Source organism: Myodes glareolus, chromosome 17 (genome assembly GCF_982192425.1).
Source record: "Myodes glareolus chromosome 17, mMyoGla1.1, whole genome shotgun sequence".
NCBI classification, from domain to species: Eukaryota; Metazoa; Chordata; class Mammalia; order Rodentia; family Cricetidae; genus Myodes; species Myodes glareolus.
The window spans coordinates 60635422-60651838 of record NC_142042.1 but is presented as its reverse complement, the minus strand read 5'-3'; the positions used below and the strand labels follow the sequence as shown (position 1 = coordinate 60651838).

Genomic DNA, 16417 nt, shown 5'->3' with positions numbered 1-16417 from the left:
TCGCTGTTTAAGATTAAAAACAAAAATTTAATTCGACTGCCATTTTCTAGTATGGAATGGGGGTAAGTTTCCTTAAATAAGCCTTTAATAACGAAATCAACACGGTTTTAAAAGGATTTCTTGTTAGCTGAAGGTTTTAAGAGAAAGCCAATGAATTTGTCACAAAGCGGAAGCGCTCATAACCTGTGATAGCTGTAGGAGCACTTCCGGCACCATTTTATTTGACTCTACTATATATATTTTTGAGAGAGTCTCATCCTGTAGCCTTAGAGCTTGGCGTGGTGGCGCAGGCCTTTAACCCCAGTACGTGGAAGTCGGGAGCTGGTGGATCTCTATGACTTCGAGGCCAGCCAGGGCTACAAAGAGACTGTCACAAAACAAAACACGCCAAATTATGAGGCTTTAACTGGCCTGGAACTCACCACGAAGACTGAGATGGCTTTGAACTCAAAGTGATCCACCCGTGTTCCCGAGTGCTGGGATTAAAAGCGCGCAGCCACGACAGGTTTCCAGCTCCACTTTAAATTAGGTCCGCCTGCATTTGAGACTTTTCGCCACGCCGAGGGCGGGGCTTGGAGTCAATCTCTGATTGGCTAGCCTGACTGGTGACGTTTCCCCTCTGCGACAGTTTCCCGAGGTGCCTAGCTCCTAGCGGCACGGACGAGAGCTCCGAGGGAACCAAGATGGCGGACGTACTGGATCTTCACGAGGCCGGGGGCGAGGATTTCGCCATGGATGAGGATGGGGACGGTGAGGAGAGTGGAGGCGGCTGCGGGAAGAGGGGAAGAAACGAGAGGAGAATCAATAGGAGAAACTTCTGGGGTGCATGCCCACGAACTGGGTCTCCACTAGAGAGACTCCGCCCCCTTGGGAAGGAATTAGGGGTGGAACCGGGAAGGCACTGAAGCTGGAGTCCCTGTTTTATGCTTCCAGATAGTCTTGGGAACGAGACAGGTTTTTTTTTAAATGACTCTTATTTTTGCTGCTTCTTATTTTCTAATCTGGAACTCTAGAGAGCATCCATAAACTAAAAGAAAAAGCGAAGAAACGGAAGGGCCGCGGCTTTGGCTCCGGTGAGTGTGGCGAACAGTATAGAGTGGTCTAATAGGGAGAAGTACGGGTCCGGTGGGAACACATATGAAGGACAGTTTTCGGTGATCTGGTATGTGTTCTTTTAGAAGAGGGGTCCCGAGCACGGATGCGAGAGGATTATGACAGCGTGGAACAGGATGGCGATGAACCTGGACCACAGCGCTGTGAGTAAACAGGACTTCTGGGAGTCTGTATTGGCACTTAAATGGGAATAAAGTTTAGCCAATCTCTCTCTCTTTTCACTCTTTTTCTCTGTCAGTAGTCCTGGCTGACCCACAACTCTTTTTGGATCAGGCCGGCCTCTAACTCTCAGAGATCCGCCTCCCTCTGCCTCCAAGAGTGCTGGGATTCAAGGCCTGTGCCACCATGCCCAGACTTTTTTAGGTTTTTTGATACAGAGTCTCACGTGGTAGCTCTAGCTGACCTAGAAGTTGCTCTGTCCCAGAACTCCCAGATCTGCCTGCCTCTGCCTCCTGAGTTTTTTCTTATGTGCTCATACAACACCTTCCCTTACCCAACAGCTGTTGAAGGTTGGATTCTCTTTGTCACTGGAGTCCACGAAGAAGCCACCGAGGAAGATATCCATGACAAATTCGCTGAATATGGGGAGATAAAAAACATCCACCTTAACTTGGACAGGCGCACCGGATACTTGAAGGTAGATTTTTTTTTTTTTTGCCTCCTTCACTCATAACTCTTAGCTGCATTGGTTAGTTTGTATTTGCTGTGGTTGGCCAAGAACAGGGATTAAGCGAAATGACATGGAAATTGACTTTGTTACCCACAAGAAAGAGACAAACGGGGCTGGAGAGATGGCTCAGTGGTTAAGAACATTGCCTGTTCTTCCAAAGGTCCTGAGTTCAATTCCCGGCAACCACATGGTGGCTCACAACCATCTGTAATGAGGTCTGGTACCCTCTTCTGGCCTGTAGGTATACACACAGAAAGAATATTGTATACGTAGTAAATAAATATTAAAAAAAGAAAGAGACAAACAAAATGGGTATGTTGTGTGTATAATGGGGATGTATGATGCACTTTTCGCTGTATAGAGCTGATAAATTTTTCCGGTTAAGTATGCAGATCAGGTTTAAGGAAAAGGGTACTTGGCGGTTGGTGAAGTATACTTTTGACACTTTTATATTTTTTCCAGGGATATACTCTAGTTGAGTATGAAACATACAAAGAGGCTCAGGCTGCCATGGAGGGACTCAATGGTCAAGATTTGATGGGACAGCCAATCAGTGTTGACTGGTGTTTTGTTCGTGGTCCACCAAAGGGCAAGAGGAGGTAAAATGGAGGGGGGTAAATATTTATCTTGGTGAAGGGAACATAAGTAAGATAAATAAGGATTTTGTGTTGTCCTCTGATGGATTCCCCTTCTTTTTTATTTTTCTTAGAGGTGGCCGAAGGCGAAGCAGGAGTCCAGACCGGAGACGTCGTTGATAGATCCCCTGTTCCCCAGGTGGTCTCTCCAGACCATTCTGGTTATACTGCCTTGCATAAATAGGGCCAGGGTAGAGCTTCTGTTTATATTTAATTTCTTACCCAATCTTCTTAGTATTGCTTTGAGTTAAAGAAATAAATGTTCCATTTTGTTTCCTACATTTAAACACACTTTGCTGTTCTGAAGACTGACGAGCTGTTTGCCGTAAGGCGTTCCGAGTCATTGGGAAGATGCTCCTGTCTGGAGGGAACGCTGAGTTTCTAGAAAGGCTCAGGTACAGACTCTGCTCATTTCTTCTTAAAGACAAAAGACAAGAGCAGGGATAGTGAGAATTTTGTAAATTTTTTTTATGGCATTAAGGAGTGATTCTTATTTACTCTTATGAGCAGATATTAGTGCTTCTCTTCAGACAGAGTCTTGTGTATTCCAGGAACTCATTGTGTAGCCGAGGGGAATGACCTTGAACTTCTGATTACTTTGCCTCTGTCTCCCAGGTGCTAAAATTTCAGGCTTGGGTCCCATACCCAGTTTATGTGGTCCCTCTAATTAAAACATGGGGATTTTGAGTGTGCTCAGCTTGCTCTGCCTTGAATATGGTGCTAAACGTGAAATTTGTTAGATCTTACAACACAAAAGAAACCACGCTTGAGTACTATGTAACAGTGCACTTCTAAAAAGGACACTGCAGCCTGTCAGTGTTGACACACACCTTTAACCCCAGCATTCGGGAGGCAGAGGGATCTCTGAGTTCGAGGCCAGCCTGGTCTACAGAGTGACTTCCAGGACAGCTAGGGCTACACAAAGAAACCCTGTCTCAAAAAATAATATAGCTGTCCCTTAACTTAGTTTTTAGTTGAAATAATTTTTTGATATGTGTATAATAACTTTGTGGAATTTTTGTTGTTTTAAAGTCTGTGTGGGTCACTATGTGACCACATTGGCCTCAGACTTAAAATACTCCTGTCTCTGTCTCCTCAGTGCATAATGGCAAATATTAAACTTAACATTTTTTCAGATGTTGCCCTTCCCTTCCTTTTGATAAATTGCTGGGGGTTTGGATTGGTTAAGAAAATATCTTAGATTTGCAGGGTTAGGGTGCCTTGGCTCTTTCTGGTAATAGATATTAACTATTGGTTTAATAAAACTAGATATTCTGAAGTATTTGAGAGAATGAATTGAGCAAGCATGAGGGACTTAAGGAAAATTGTATCCGCCAGAGAGACATTAGCTGAACTACTTGGATATGACTTGACTATTCTGAATTAGCTGGGAAGATCTTCTATAACTGGATATTTTTTTGTTTTGTTTGAGAAATATAAAAATAGCTCAGAGGAGTAGGGGTGTGGTTCAGTTGGTAGAATGCCTGTCTACTATGCATAAGCACTGGGTTTTGTTCACAAAAACCACAAAATGGACATGGGACGGGCGGGGTAGCACATGCATTTAATCCCAGCACTCTGGAGGCAGGGGCGGGCAGACTTCAGTGAGTTCAAGGCCAATCTGGTCTACAAAGTGAGTTCCATGATAGCCAGAGCTGCTACACAGAGAAATTCTGTCTTGAAAAACCAAAAAATAAAAAAAATGACGTGCTGCCTTCTGCCTATAATCTTAGCACTAATTTAGGAGGTGAAGGTTGAATAACCAAAAGTTTAGTTCATCCTTACTCAGCCACATAGCCTGTTGACAGGTCAGCCTGGTTCTATGAGGTCTTGGGAGAGGAGGTGGAAAGGGGATTGTGTGGCCTTCGAACTTTCCTTTCTCCTAGAGAACTTAACCATGTACAGTAGAAACCCTCCTTTTAACTACTATGACTTTGAAACTTGAGCATACAGGAATAATTTCCTACCATTCCTAATTCCATTATTTATGTGTGTCTGAATGTATGCTAGGTGTCCCAATAGTCCTTGAACTCTCTCTATAGACCAGGCTGACCCTGAACTCAGAGATACATCTGTCTCTGCCTCTTGAGTGCCAGGATTTAAGGCATGTGCTTCCACCGCCTGACAATTTTTTTAAATTTAATATTTAGTTATTATGAGCGTTTTGTCTCCATATGTTTGTACATCATATGTGTGCCTGTTGCCCAGGGCCCCAGCTCCTCTGGGACTGGAGTTACAGATGGTTGTAATCTGCCATGTGGGTCCCCAGATTGAATTTATGTCCTCTGAAGAGTAGCCAGTGTGAAGCCTGAACTCACAAAGCTATAAAAGCTGGTTTTTTAAGGGGTGCATTAAAAAGGACAAACTCAAAGTAAGGCTGAAGCAGCCACTGATCCTGTGCCGCCTTTCCACTGTTTAGGTCTCCGACCATGCCAAGCACAAGCCTGTGTGCTTCCCCCTTCAGCTTTTCAGTCCTCAGGTAGCACACAAGGCTATGCCCTAAGGCCAGTACCCCAAAGCTATTAACCATGCAGTGCTCTTAGCCATAAAGCCAACTCCAACCCTAGGTGTTTTTTTAGTAGTGGGTGATGGAGATCCTGTTTGTAACATTGTAAAAAAAATTTTTTTTCTGCCTTAGACCTATAGTCAGGCTTTTGCTGAGGCTGCTACTACTTTTTAGGCAAGGCCTTAAAACTAACTAGATCAGGCTAGCCTGGACCTGAGCTATGTTACTACATTCCCCTCCAGTGCTGGATTGTTGAGGTAACAGGTGCAGGCCAGTTAGTCGGGCTTGTGTTAAATTTCTGATACTTTATGATTTGAGGATTAGATCTTTTTAAAGATGATCTTGCTATATCACCCTGGTTAACTGGAAACTCGTGACATAGATTAAGCTGGTCATGAAATTGTGATCCTCCTGCTACTGTCTCCAGAGTGCTGCGATTACAGGCATACACAACAATACTTAACTAATTTTAATAGCTACAAAGTTAGACTAAAAATCACAACCTGTATATGTCACGCTCCACCTTCTAGTGTGTCTCTTTGCTTCAGGATAGGATACAAACTCTGACCTAGCCCACCTTTCCTCTCTTTGCACATTGTCCATTTTCTGTTCCTCAGCTTTAGAAGGAACTTCTGAGACCCACATTTACTTGTTTTCACACCTTTCTGTTTTTCAAGGGTCAAATTTTACCTCAGAAGTTTTCCTGGATTTCAAAAGCGGGTTAGATACACATTTCACTCTTAGCTCACCGTGGCTGGGCATAGCAGACAGGAAGTTGGCATAAGTACCTTTAGCATCTAAGTATATTGGTGTTAATGGACATTATTTCTTGGAGTGAAAAACACAAAGTTTAACCCAAAGCTCCAGGCTTTAAAAAGAAAAAGTACTTGTATGGTATGTGCTTTACATGTTTGTCTGTGTTTCATGTGCACCTACTGAAGTTAGAGGAGGTGATAGGTCCCCTGGAACTGGAGTTACAGATGGTTGTGAGCTTTCGTGTGTGTTGGGAATTGAACCCAGGTCATCTCTAAGAACAAGTGCTCCTTGAGTCTACTCTAGCCAAACCACATTCTTTTCTTCTTTCATTTTTTTTTTTTAATTTTTTTGAGACAGGGTTTCTCTATGTAGCCCTGTCTGTCCTGAAACCTGCTTGTAGACCAGGTTGGCCTTGAACTCAGAGATCCACCTGCCTCTGCTTCTCAAGTGCTGAGATTAAACGTGTGTGTCACTATGCCCACTGACAGCTTGAAGTGTACATATGTGAACCACGTGTGTTCCTAGTGCCATGGAGACCAGAAGAAAGCATCAGATCTCCTGGACTGGAGTTAGAGACAGTTGTGAGCAGCCATGTGCATGCTGGGAATTAAACCCTGGTGCGTGGCTAGAGCAGTAAGCACTCCTAACCACAAGCTAGCACCCTTCACTTAAAATCGGGCTGGACTGAATGGAGCTCTGTAGATGAATTAAGATGGCTGTAAACTTTCATTGGTCTGCCTCTGCCTTAAGTGTCGGGACTACAGGGATTTGCCATCGCATCCAGCAAAATATAGCTCTCTAGCATGTAAATGATCTTCCCAGGAGATGGCAAAGGCTTCCTCCCTGAGGATCCATGGCTAGTGGCCTGCACAGCATGCAAGGCAGTAACTTCCCAGGCACCTACTGTAACCAAATTTCCTGTTCAGCCCAGCCTGCATCCCTGACAACTCACCTGAGGCAAGGAAGAAGCCAGATTTTCCCTGTACATCTCATTTACACCTGTTCACACCTTCCACCTGAGCGCTGAGACCTGCTTCGTGGCAGGAAAGTTACCCACGTGGCAGTTAGTTTTGAGAAGCATGGGTGCCTAACATGCGACCTCCTCAACGAGATACTGAACAAGAATGTTTCAGATTGCATCTAGGGACATAACCGCAGAAGTGGCCGTTAAATTGGCAACGGTTAAACAAGTCAACAATTGGGCAGGGAAGGAATGGAACTGGCTGGGTTACTGTGGTGCCACTGACCACAGCAGGGCCAGATGTCTTACAGCAAAGCAAAACAGAGCACAGTGGTCACTCCCATTCGGACCTGGCTACCCCTAAGAAGGTGGGCATCTCTGACCTATTTCCACTCCTCATTTCTCCCAGACGGTCCTTCACCACCGCTGACCCCGAAGGTGTGCCTTAGGCCTACAGATGTGGTAGCCTGTGAATTTCGTCCACTTAGTTCTGCCCCTGAACTCTTCACCTATTCGGGAGGAGGTTACCAAGCAGGATCACATCACACCCTCTTTCCCTTGGACAGTTAGTCTGGGCTACAGGGTTCTTCAGCGCCTAGTGGGATAGGGCTGGACGGTACACGCCCAGGCGGGCATCCGACAGCACCGCAGGCCCCGCCCCTTGCTGCTGAGCATTTAAAGCCGGGTGCTTGTGGGGACGTGCTTAGAGGCTGGATACCGGCCCAGAGGGTGCTCTGCCGGAAATGCACCCATTTCGCTGCGCGTCCTGAGATTCCGCTCCAGGGCCGGCTCCGCTGGTTGGCTTTCCTGCCGCCGTTTGTCCCTCGCGAAGCCCCGTTGCCCGCCCGGGAGGCGTGACTAGGGGCTGGAAGCAGGCGGGCCGCGGCGCCGTGGGCCCGGGCTGCCGCTGTCATGGACGCCTGGGTCCGCTTCAGTGCTCAGAGCCAAGCCCGGGAGCGGCTGTGTAGGTGCGGCCCACGGAGGAGCGCGGGCGGGAGAGCAGAGCAGGTTCCCGCGAGGCGACGGGCGCGCTACGGGGTCCCTGAGGGTCAGCTCTGGCTACGGGGGCCCGCGCGGCCCGGGAGGCGCACTCTGCAGCCGGTTGTGACATGATTCTTTCCTGCTCACGGGAAAGATGGGGAAACTGAGGCATGAGTGGGCCAACGGGGAGGCCGCCCGGGGTTACCGTGTCCACAAAGCAAGTTTCCTCACTGCTGTGGTGGCATGAGGGGCGATCCTCCCGGTTCTGCGTCCTCTCCCCGGCTGTCACCTAGCAGCCGCGCTGTCTCGGCTCTCCTTCGGGTTCAGTACCGTTTACGGAGCTTAATCTCTTAGTTCCCCGGTCTGGAAGACTAGTCTGCCCTTCAACTAGATCGCCCTCTGTCGTGTTTCATATATAAACTCGCGCGTGGACGCTTGTGATGGATCCCGACCGTTTACTGGCCCCTTTAGGCCTCACCATTTTTGAAACTCTTACTCTCTTAGCTCCAAATAGTGCTCCTCCCGCTCTCATAGGCTGTATTTTCCCCTCTCGTCGTTCCCTTCCCTGGCCTTGAGGAGAAACGGAAAAATATTCGTGTGAAAAGGAGGAGGAAATGTCCCCGGAAGAGTTTTTGTTTTCAGATTCATTATTATTTGTCGAAATGTTTTGTCTACAAGTATGTGTGTGCACCACATGTGTGTCTGGTGCCTGCAGAGGTCAGAAGAGGGCGATGGATGGCCTGGAACTGGACTTACAGGCAGTTGGGAGCCACCATGTGGGTGCTGGGAATGGAGCCTGGTCCTCTGCAAGAGCAAGTGCTCTTAACCACCTCACCAGCCTACTGGCAAACATTTTTGGCAGAGAGGTTAGGGAGCCCTGTCCCTTACTTTTCCTGTCCTCCCCTCCAGGGCTGCCCAGTATGCCTGTTCCCTTCTTGGCCATGCTTTGCAGAGACATGGGGCCAGTCCTGTGTTACAGAAACAGATTCGACAGTTGGAAGGTCATCTGAGTCTTGGAAGAAAGCGTAAGTGTACCAAACCCTTCTTTTATCATTCCCAGCTATTGGCCCATTGCCTATCCTTCCTGTGTTTCCCCTTATGCCAGTTTGCCATCCTTAGCTCTTCTGCACGCCTCCAACTGAGATAAGACAACAGGTGTAAGAAAGTTATTTATAATGGATTAGAGAGAACGGGCAAGTAAAAACTAAACTGGGACAAGATTTAACTGTGATTTGAAGTTTAAAAAGGAGCAAATTATTTTTACTTTTTTATTGTATGTTGTTATTGCTTGCTCAACTATTACCCTTTTTCTTTCTTCTACCCCCACCTCTGCCTCTACTTCAAATCCCTCGCTTTCCCTTGTTCTTCTCCACAAGTGCTCCGCCTGGGTAACTCGGCAGACGCGCTTGAGTCAGCCAAAAGAGCTGTGCACCTCTCCGATGTTGTCCTGAGATTCTGCATCACTGTTAGTCATCTCAACCGAGCCTTATACTTCGCCTGTGACAATGTTCTGTGGGCTGGGAAGTCCGGACTAGCTCCCCGTGTGGACCAGGAAAAGTGGGCGCAGCGTTCATTCAGGTTTGGTTTTGTTTTCTTCTATAAGACTGTTTGTGGCCTCCATTCCACATGGCTTGCACACACATACACACACGCAGACACACACATTTATAATACTTTACTTTTATGTGTATGGATGTTTTGCCTGCATGTACGTCTGAGCACCAGTTATGTGCCTGTTGCTGGCAGAAGCCAAAAGAGGGCACCTGAATTGGAATTGCAGATGTTTGTGAGCTGTCGTGTGGGTTCTGGGAAGAGCAGAGGTGTTTTCACTAAGCCATCGTTCTATATGTTTTAAAAGAGAATTATGGCAGGAGAGGGAGTGCACCATGGCACACATCTGTAGGTCAGAGGACAACAGACTCTCACCTCCCACTGTGAGGTCCAGGTGCCAAGCTCAGGCCATCAGGCCAGCATGGCAATGCTCCCACCTTCCAAGCCGGCTTCCTGGCCTGTAACTTGCTACTTATGAGACAGTATTAGGTCAAGATTTTCTGAGTATACACTTGGCTTTTCATAGCCATTGTTTCCATGTCTTTTGATTCAAGCAACTACAGATAGAAAACGTCGTGGGGAAAGGTGCATCTGAATTGAACATGTGAAAGTGTTTTGTGTTGTTATTTCTTAGACGATATAGTTATATATATATAGATATAACATTTCTTTATATTGGTAGATATTGTATTAGATATTATAAACAATGTGGAGGTGGATACAGAGGATTGGGCAGGTTATATATAAATGCAATACCATTTTATCTAAGGGATTTGAGCAGCTGTGGGTTTGGTTAAGCAGAGTGCAGGATCCTGGAGTTAATCCTCCATGGATGCTAGGACTATATATTAGTCATTCCTTTATCTGTTTTTGAGGCAGGGTCTTACTACGTAGTCCTGGTTTACTCACTGTGTAGATTCTACTGCTTTGAATTCACAGAGATTTACCTGACTCTGCTCCCAAAGAACTGGAATTAAAGGTGTTCACCACTATCTATCTTAACCAACCATTTGGTTTCCAATCTTCATTTGTATCTTAAGCCATAAAAGAATTACAATATCGTTCAGAAGTTAGATTGCTGTGCCATACTAAGTGTCTGAGATTGGAGGTGACAAATATTGTATTATTTTAGTTATATCTAAACCACAGATAGTCTACCCTCATTGCCTTCCTACTCATTTATTCCATTTCTCCTTTTAAAAATTTTATTTATTATTAGTGGGGGCGGGGGCAGGTGGCATTGCCACACCATGTGTGAAGGACAGATTGCAAAGGTTGGTTCTCTTTTTCCACCATGTAGATCTCAAGGCCAAACCAGGTCATCACATTTGTTGACAGAGCCCTTACCTTGCTGAGTCTTTTGGCCTGTTTGAGTTTGTTGTTGTTGTTATTTGTTTGTTTTGTTCTTATTTTATAATTTTATTTTCTTGTTATTTTTGAGATAGGTCTCACTATATACCCTAATTTAGCCTTGAACTCAGGATTCTCCTGCTTTAGGCTCCCCAACCCCCAGTTAGGACAGGATTACAGGCCTGTGATACCATAACTAGTCCCTTTAACTAGGTTAAAGGTGCTTGCTGGGTAAACCTGATGACCTGAGTTCAATCCCTAGGGTCTGTGATGGGAGGAGAGAATTGAGTCCTGCAAGTGGGCTTTCCATCCTCCACACCATACCATAGCATACCTGTGCCTACATACACACACACACACACACACACACACACACGCACGCACGCACGCACGCACGCAGAGTTACAGCGATTATAGAGGATGCAGCTCATGGGTAGAGTGCTGTCTCCCTAGGTTTCACTGTAATTGGATAAGAAGAAAACAAGTGGATATTTTAAGAGCAGATGTAGTGATGTGGTTTACACTCATGCTACTAGCTCCTTTATCAAGCTCAGTGGTTGGGGTAAGGACAAGAATGGCCAGAGAGACCAGTTCAAAGACCAGAGTGACCGTCTAGATAAGAGGCGACTGCAGCTGACACTTGGATGTAGAATCGCCATTTAATTTTTTTTCCCAAGGGGATAACAGAAAATCCCACAGTCTTTTTAAAGATTTATTTATATTCATTTTAGTTACGTAGGTATCTGTGTTGGCATGTGTGTGTATGAGTGCAGATGCCTGCAGGTGCTAGAGATGTTGGATCCCGCAGGAGCTGGAGTTACAGGGCTGTGAGTCACCTGACACAGGTGCTCGAAACCAGCCTTGAGTCCTCTGGAAGCAGTTCACCTCCAGCCTCTCAGGGTAGGTTCTAGACTAGGACAATTTATTGAGTGTAGATCACTGTTGGCTAGAGTAGATCAGAAGCAAAGCACAGGCTGCAGAGATGTCTAAGTGTGGGTCCCCAGCACCCACATAAGCCTGCAGGAGTGACTCGGGCCTGTGACCCCAGTGCTGGGAGGTGGAGACAGGAGGATCTCAGGGTCTCAGCCAGCCAGCCAGCCAGTCTAGCCAACGGAAGAGCACCAAGTTTAGTAAAAGACCCTGTCTCAAGATATATGGGAGGGAGCAGTAGAAGACATCCGGAGTCTACCTCTGATCTCTGCATGTGTATACCTTGTTACACATCAAACACAAACATACACACACACACACACACACACACACACACAGCCATCATAACAAGAACAAAGAAACCTATGGCTTTTGTATTTAAGACTTAGCTAATGTATGCCTGTAAATCCAATACTAGGAAGGTTTAGGCAGGATGGAGAATTCATAGCCAGCCTGGACTACATAGTAAAGCAAATCCTGCCTCAAAACATAATAAAAATGTGCCAGGTGTGGCGGTGCACACCTTTAATCCCAGCACTCGGGAGGCACAGGCAGATGGATTTCTATGAGTTTGAGACCAGCCTAATCTACAGAGTGAGTTTCTAGACAGGCAGGGCTATACAGTGAGACCCTGTCTTGAAAAGCAAAAATAAACAAACAAAAAAGACTTTTGGGTTGGGCTGGGTATGGTGGTGTGTGCCTTTAATTCCAGCACTTGGAGACAAAGGCAGGGGTCTCTGTGAGTTTGAGGTATGTCTAGTTTACATAGTGAATAATGTATATTTTTGTGCTTAAGAAATTTATTATCTAATGTCTCTAGCAGTCACTTAATCTCTGGGCCTTTTGGGGGTGGTCTTTTTTTTTCTCTTAAAGATTGGATTTAAATCCTCTAAAGTATGTGTAAATCTTTTTTCTTCTCTCTTTTTTAAAACAGGGTCTCATGTAGCCCATGTTGTCGTTGAACTCCTGATCCTAAATGTTGGGATTATAGGCATGCATCACCACTTTGGTCTGTATGTGTTTCTTGAACAACTAAAATTGTTCTTTCAAAATCATTTGCATTATGCCGGGCGATGGTGGCGCACGCCTTTAACCCCAGTACTAGGGAGGCAGAGGCAGGCGGATCTCTGTGCAAGAGCTAGTTCCAGGACAGGCTCTAAAACTACAGTGAACCCTGTCTCAAAAAACCAAAAAAAAAAAAGAAAAATTGTTTGCATTATTAGGGTCAAGTTAAATGTGTTCCCTCCCCCTCCCTGTGAGTGTGTGTGTGTTTCATGTGTGTATTTTATGTGTGTATATGTAGTAACAAATATGTGTGAATGTCTGAGCACATCTATGCACGTGGGGCCCAAGCTTGGCTTCAGAAGTCTGTCTTTCTCCACCTTATTCATTGTGGCAGGTCTTTCAGTTGAATCCAAGTCCACCTATACAAGTCTAGTCCGACTAGCCATCTTATTCTGAGAGATTCCCTATTGTCATGTCTTCTGGCATTTACATAGGTTCTGGGGATCTGAACTTGGGTCCTCACACTTGCACGGCGAGCCCGTTACCACTGCCGTCTCTGCAGTTCAATGTGTTGTATTATAAGGATTGTCTCAAAATGAAATTTGAAGTTAATCTTGACAGATATCATGACACAAATTTTAAGTCAGGATCTTAAGTTACATATAAATACATACTAATTATAGAATAGTAGGAGAGTTCTTTTTTCTTTATTATTTCTGGGGTATAGCTATATGGATTTAGGCATACAGTGTGGTGTCCTGAATCTGTATTGTGATGTGATCGCCATACTCAGGATTGTTAACATACGCATGATGGGCTGGAGAGATGGCGCAGCAGTTAGAGCACTGGCTCAGTGGGGTTCTATTGCTGTGAAGCAACACCGTGACTATGGCAACGCTTATAAAGGAAAGCATTTCACTGGGCTGGCTTACAGTTTTAGAGCTTTAGTCCATTATCATCATGGCAGGACATGGTGGCACACAGGCAGACATGGTGCTGGAGAAGGAGCTGAGAGGTCTACATCATGATCCACATACAGAAGAAGGAGTCTGTATGCTGAGTGTAGCTTGAGCATATATGAGACATTCAGAGTCCACACACATAGTGACACACTTCCTCCAATGAGGTCACACCTACTCCAACAAGGCCACACTTCCTAATATTGCCACTCCCTATGGTCCAAACATTCAAACACATGAGTCTGTGGGGGCCATTCCTATTCAAACCACCACACTGTTCTTCCAGAGGACACAAGGTGAGCTCCTAGCACCCACATGGCAGCTCACAACCACCTATAATTCCAGTTCCAGGGGATCTGACACCGTTCTGGCCTTCTTGGTGCCAGGCATACAGGCACATGGTGCACAAACATACATGCCGATGAAACACTCATATACGTAAAATAAATAACTGTTTAAATGATCATAACCTTATGGTGACATCTTCTTAATTAAGAACACCTGAGCTGAGATCTCATTTAACAAATTTCAAGTATGTGCTGAAGTCATGTAACCACAGTTGCCATGTACAGTTGTACATGTATGTTAGATGTACAGAACTTATGTACTTTGTAGAACTGAATGTTTGTCCCGCCGGCCAATGTCTTCCTGTTTCTCATACCCTTCAATCCTAGCAACCACCATCTTATTCTGTGCTCTGGTGAGTTAGGCTATTTAGATTTAACACGTAAGTGAGACCATGTGTCTTTCTGTATCAATTTATTGAACTTACCATATTGTCCAGAAGGAAGGACAGTTCTTTTCTTGGTGTTGCTGAGATTGAACTCAGGGACTCATGCCTGCAAGGCAAATACTCTTACTAGTGAGCTGCATTCTTACTTTTAAGGCAGGACATAGTTTATAACTTTTTAAAAAATAATTTGTTTATATTGTATATGTGGGTGCATGTGTGTGCTGTGGTGTCTGTGGAAGTCAGAGGGCACCTTGAGGACATCAGTTCTATCTTCCATGTGGGTTGGTGGCAAATGCTCTTATCCACTAAGCTGTCTCACCAGTTCCCAGAGTGGGCATCTCCAGTGGTGGGTTATAGCATTGGCTTCTCACATTCTAATGTGAAATTCCTACTCAGTGCATGAGAAAAGGGTTTCAGTTTGTGTAGGGTGTGCTGAACAGACTGCGTGCCTGTCCTAACCTGTGCGTCTGCCCGTGCATCCCAGGTACTACCTGTTCTCCCTCATCATGAATCTGAGCCGCGATGCTTATGAGATCCGCTTACTGATGGAGCAAGAGACCTCAGCTTATGGCCGGCGAATGAAGGTTTCTGGAGTCCCAGGAGGAGTTGAGACTGGGGGACCTGGAGGATCAGGGTCTCCAGGGGGGTGCCTGCCACAACTAGCTCTGAAGTTTCGGCTCCGGGTCCTGCTCCTGGCTCGTGTCCTTCGAGGTCACCCCCCTCTTCTGCTGGATGTGCTCAGAAACGCCTGTGACCTCTTCATCCCACTGGACAAACTAGGCCTCTGGCGCTGTGGCCCTGGGATTGTGGGCCTTTGTGGCCTCATATCCTCCATTCTGTCTATTCTCACCCTAATCTGCCCCTGGCTACGACTCAAGCCCTGACATTATGATACAAGATAAGGAGGGAGCCTGAATTGGTGAGGTGGAGTTTTAGATTGTCCCCCATGTGGCAGCCTCATCCTAATGCGACTCCTTGATTGAAGTTAGATCCAGATTCTCAGGAATGAGGGGAGAACCTTGCCAAAGACGAGGTCAGGAAGGCGATGTTGCTGGAAAGACTCCAGCATGCCTTGAGAGGCGTTTGGGCTTCTCTGTCATCGCCCGAATCTCTTTGCTCTCTTCCCTTTTATCTGCCTTGAGTCTGGTTAAGAATTTGTCACCATGCGGCAGAATTGTCTTTCTTAGTCCCCTATCTGAACACTTAAACAGAATTCCTTCTTGGTAGGAGAAGCACACGTTTTGAGTGGTAAAGTGCATTCTTTTTCTGAGGCAGCATGGAGCATAGTGTGTTTCCTTCACACTCCATAATTTTCGAGGCTTCATTTCATGTCCCAGCAGACTGTTCCTCATATCTCTGCATCGAAGGCCATTCGACACTTCTCCCCGTGTCTGCCTCACCAGCCTCCTTCCTGATTTGGCACCGACCCTTCTCTCCTCCATACCTTCCCGTGTCTGCTTACACTTTGATATTAGAGTTTCCTTCCTCTCCTGGCTCTGCCCTTTCTTTAACTGTCCAGGTTGATGCTGTGTCTGGCCTCTCATTGTAAATACTGTACAATGAATCTCTGTAAATAGCTGTGGTCCATGCCCACAGTGCAGGCAAGCCTTCCAGGTCAGCACATTAAAGATCGGTTTGTTTGCTCACTGACTTACTTATTCATTTTCAAGATGGGAATCTCACTCTGTTATACCCAGGCTGGCCCGAAACTCTGAGTTCTCTTGCCTCAGGCTTTTGAGTAGCTAGGAGAACAGGTGTATGCCACTCTGTCCAGCTGCTCATTGACATCTGGTCTGGCCTCTCATGTTCTGGTCATTTTAAGCCTTAGTTTCTGTGATATGGATGGGTTTCCATGGCATTGGCAACCAACATCGTTACAGATTTTCATGAAAATTTAAGTCTTGGGGGAAAGTAGTAGGTAGTGTACTAAGGTAGTGTACATCAAAAGTACTAAGATGTTTCTACCATTCTTGAGACATTTATAGGCTCCTTAAATTAGGGGTGGGCTATTTTAAACCAAAGCAATTATATCGGTGCTACGAAGCACACCTGTTCACAGACAAAGACTCTCCAGAAGCTATTAAACACATAAGCATGACCCAAGAGTGCAGTGAACTGGCAAGGTCACACAGTGGGACTGCCCTTCACACAGTAGGCAGGAAAACACTGCTGTCGCTGCTGTCGGCTTTTATTTTGCATAGCTCAGGTTGAGATTAATAAGGCAAAAAGAATTTGTCTCTAACTCCTACTTCCCAAATGGGCGTTCC

The 16417-nt window shown here is 45.8% G+C and overlaps 2 protein-coding genes across 4 annotated transcripts; both read left to right on the top strand.

Annotated features, from left to right (window-relative positions):
• Positions 1-628: 628 nt before the first annotated feature.
• On the top strand, positions 629-3555 carry Rbm8a (RNA binding motif protein 8A). 2 transcript variants are annotated; one of them, XM_048446975.3, is made up of 6 exons: positions 629-750; positions 1014-1073; positions 1182-1256; positions 1614-1750; positions 2246-2382; positions 2493-3555. In XM_048446975.3, exons 1-6 carry the CDS (start codon positions 684-686, stop codon positions 2536-2538), a joined length of 522 nt encoding a protein of 173 aa, XP_048302932.1. In that variant the 5' UTR covers positions 629-683; the 3' UTR covers positions 2539-3555. The 2 variants fall into 2 exon arrangements, with proteins under 2 accessions (XP_048302932.1, XP_048302922.1); XM_048446965.3 differs by having other exon boundaries at positions 1179-1256.
• Positions 3556-7375: 3820 nt separating this feature from the next.
• Pex11b (peroxisomal biogenesis factor 11 beta) lies at positions 7376-15796 on the top strand. 2 transcript variants are annotated; one of them, XM_048446983.3, is made up of 4 exons: positions 7376-7609; positions 8532-8647; positions 8999-9200; positions 14635-15796. In XM_048446983.3, exons 1-4 carry the CDS (start codon positions 7554-7556, stop codon positions 15032-15034), a joined length of 774 nt encoding a protein of 257 aa, XP_048302940.1. In that variant the 5' UTR covers positions 7376-7553; the 3' UTR covers positions 15035-15796. The 2 variants fall into 2 exon arrangements, with proteins under 2 accessions (XP_048302940.1, XP_048302950.1); XM_048446993.3 differs by lacking the exon at positions 7376-7609 and adding an exon at positions 7692-7790.
• The last annotated feature ends 621 nt before the right edge of the window (positions 15797-16417 follow it).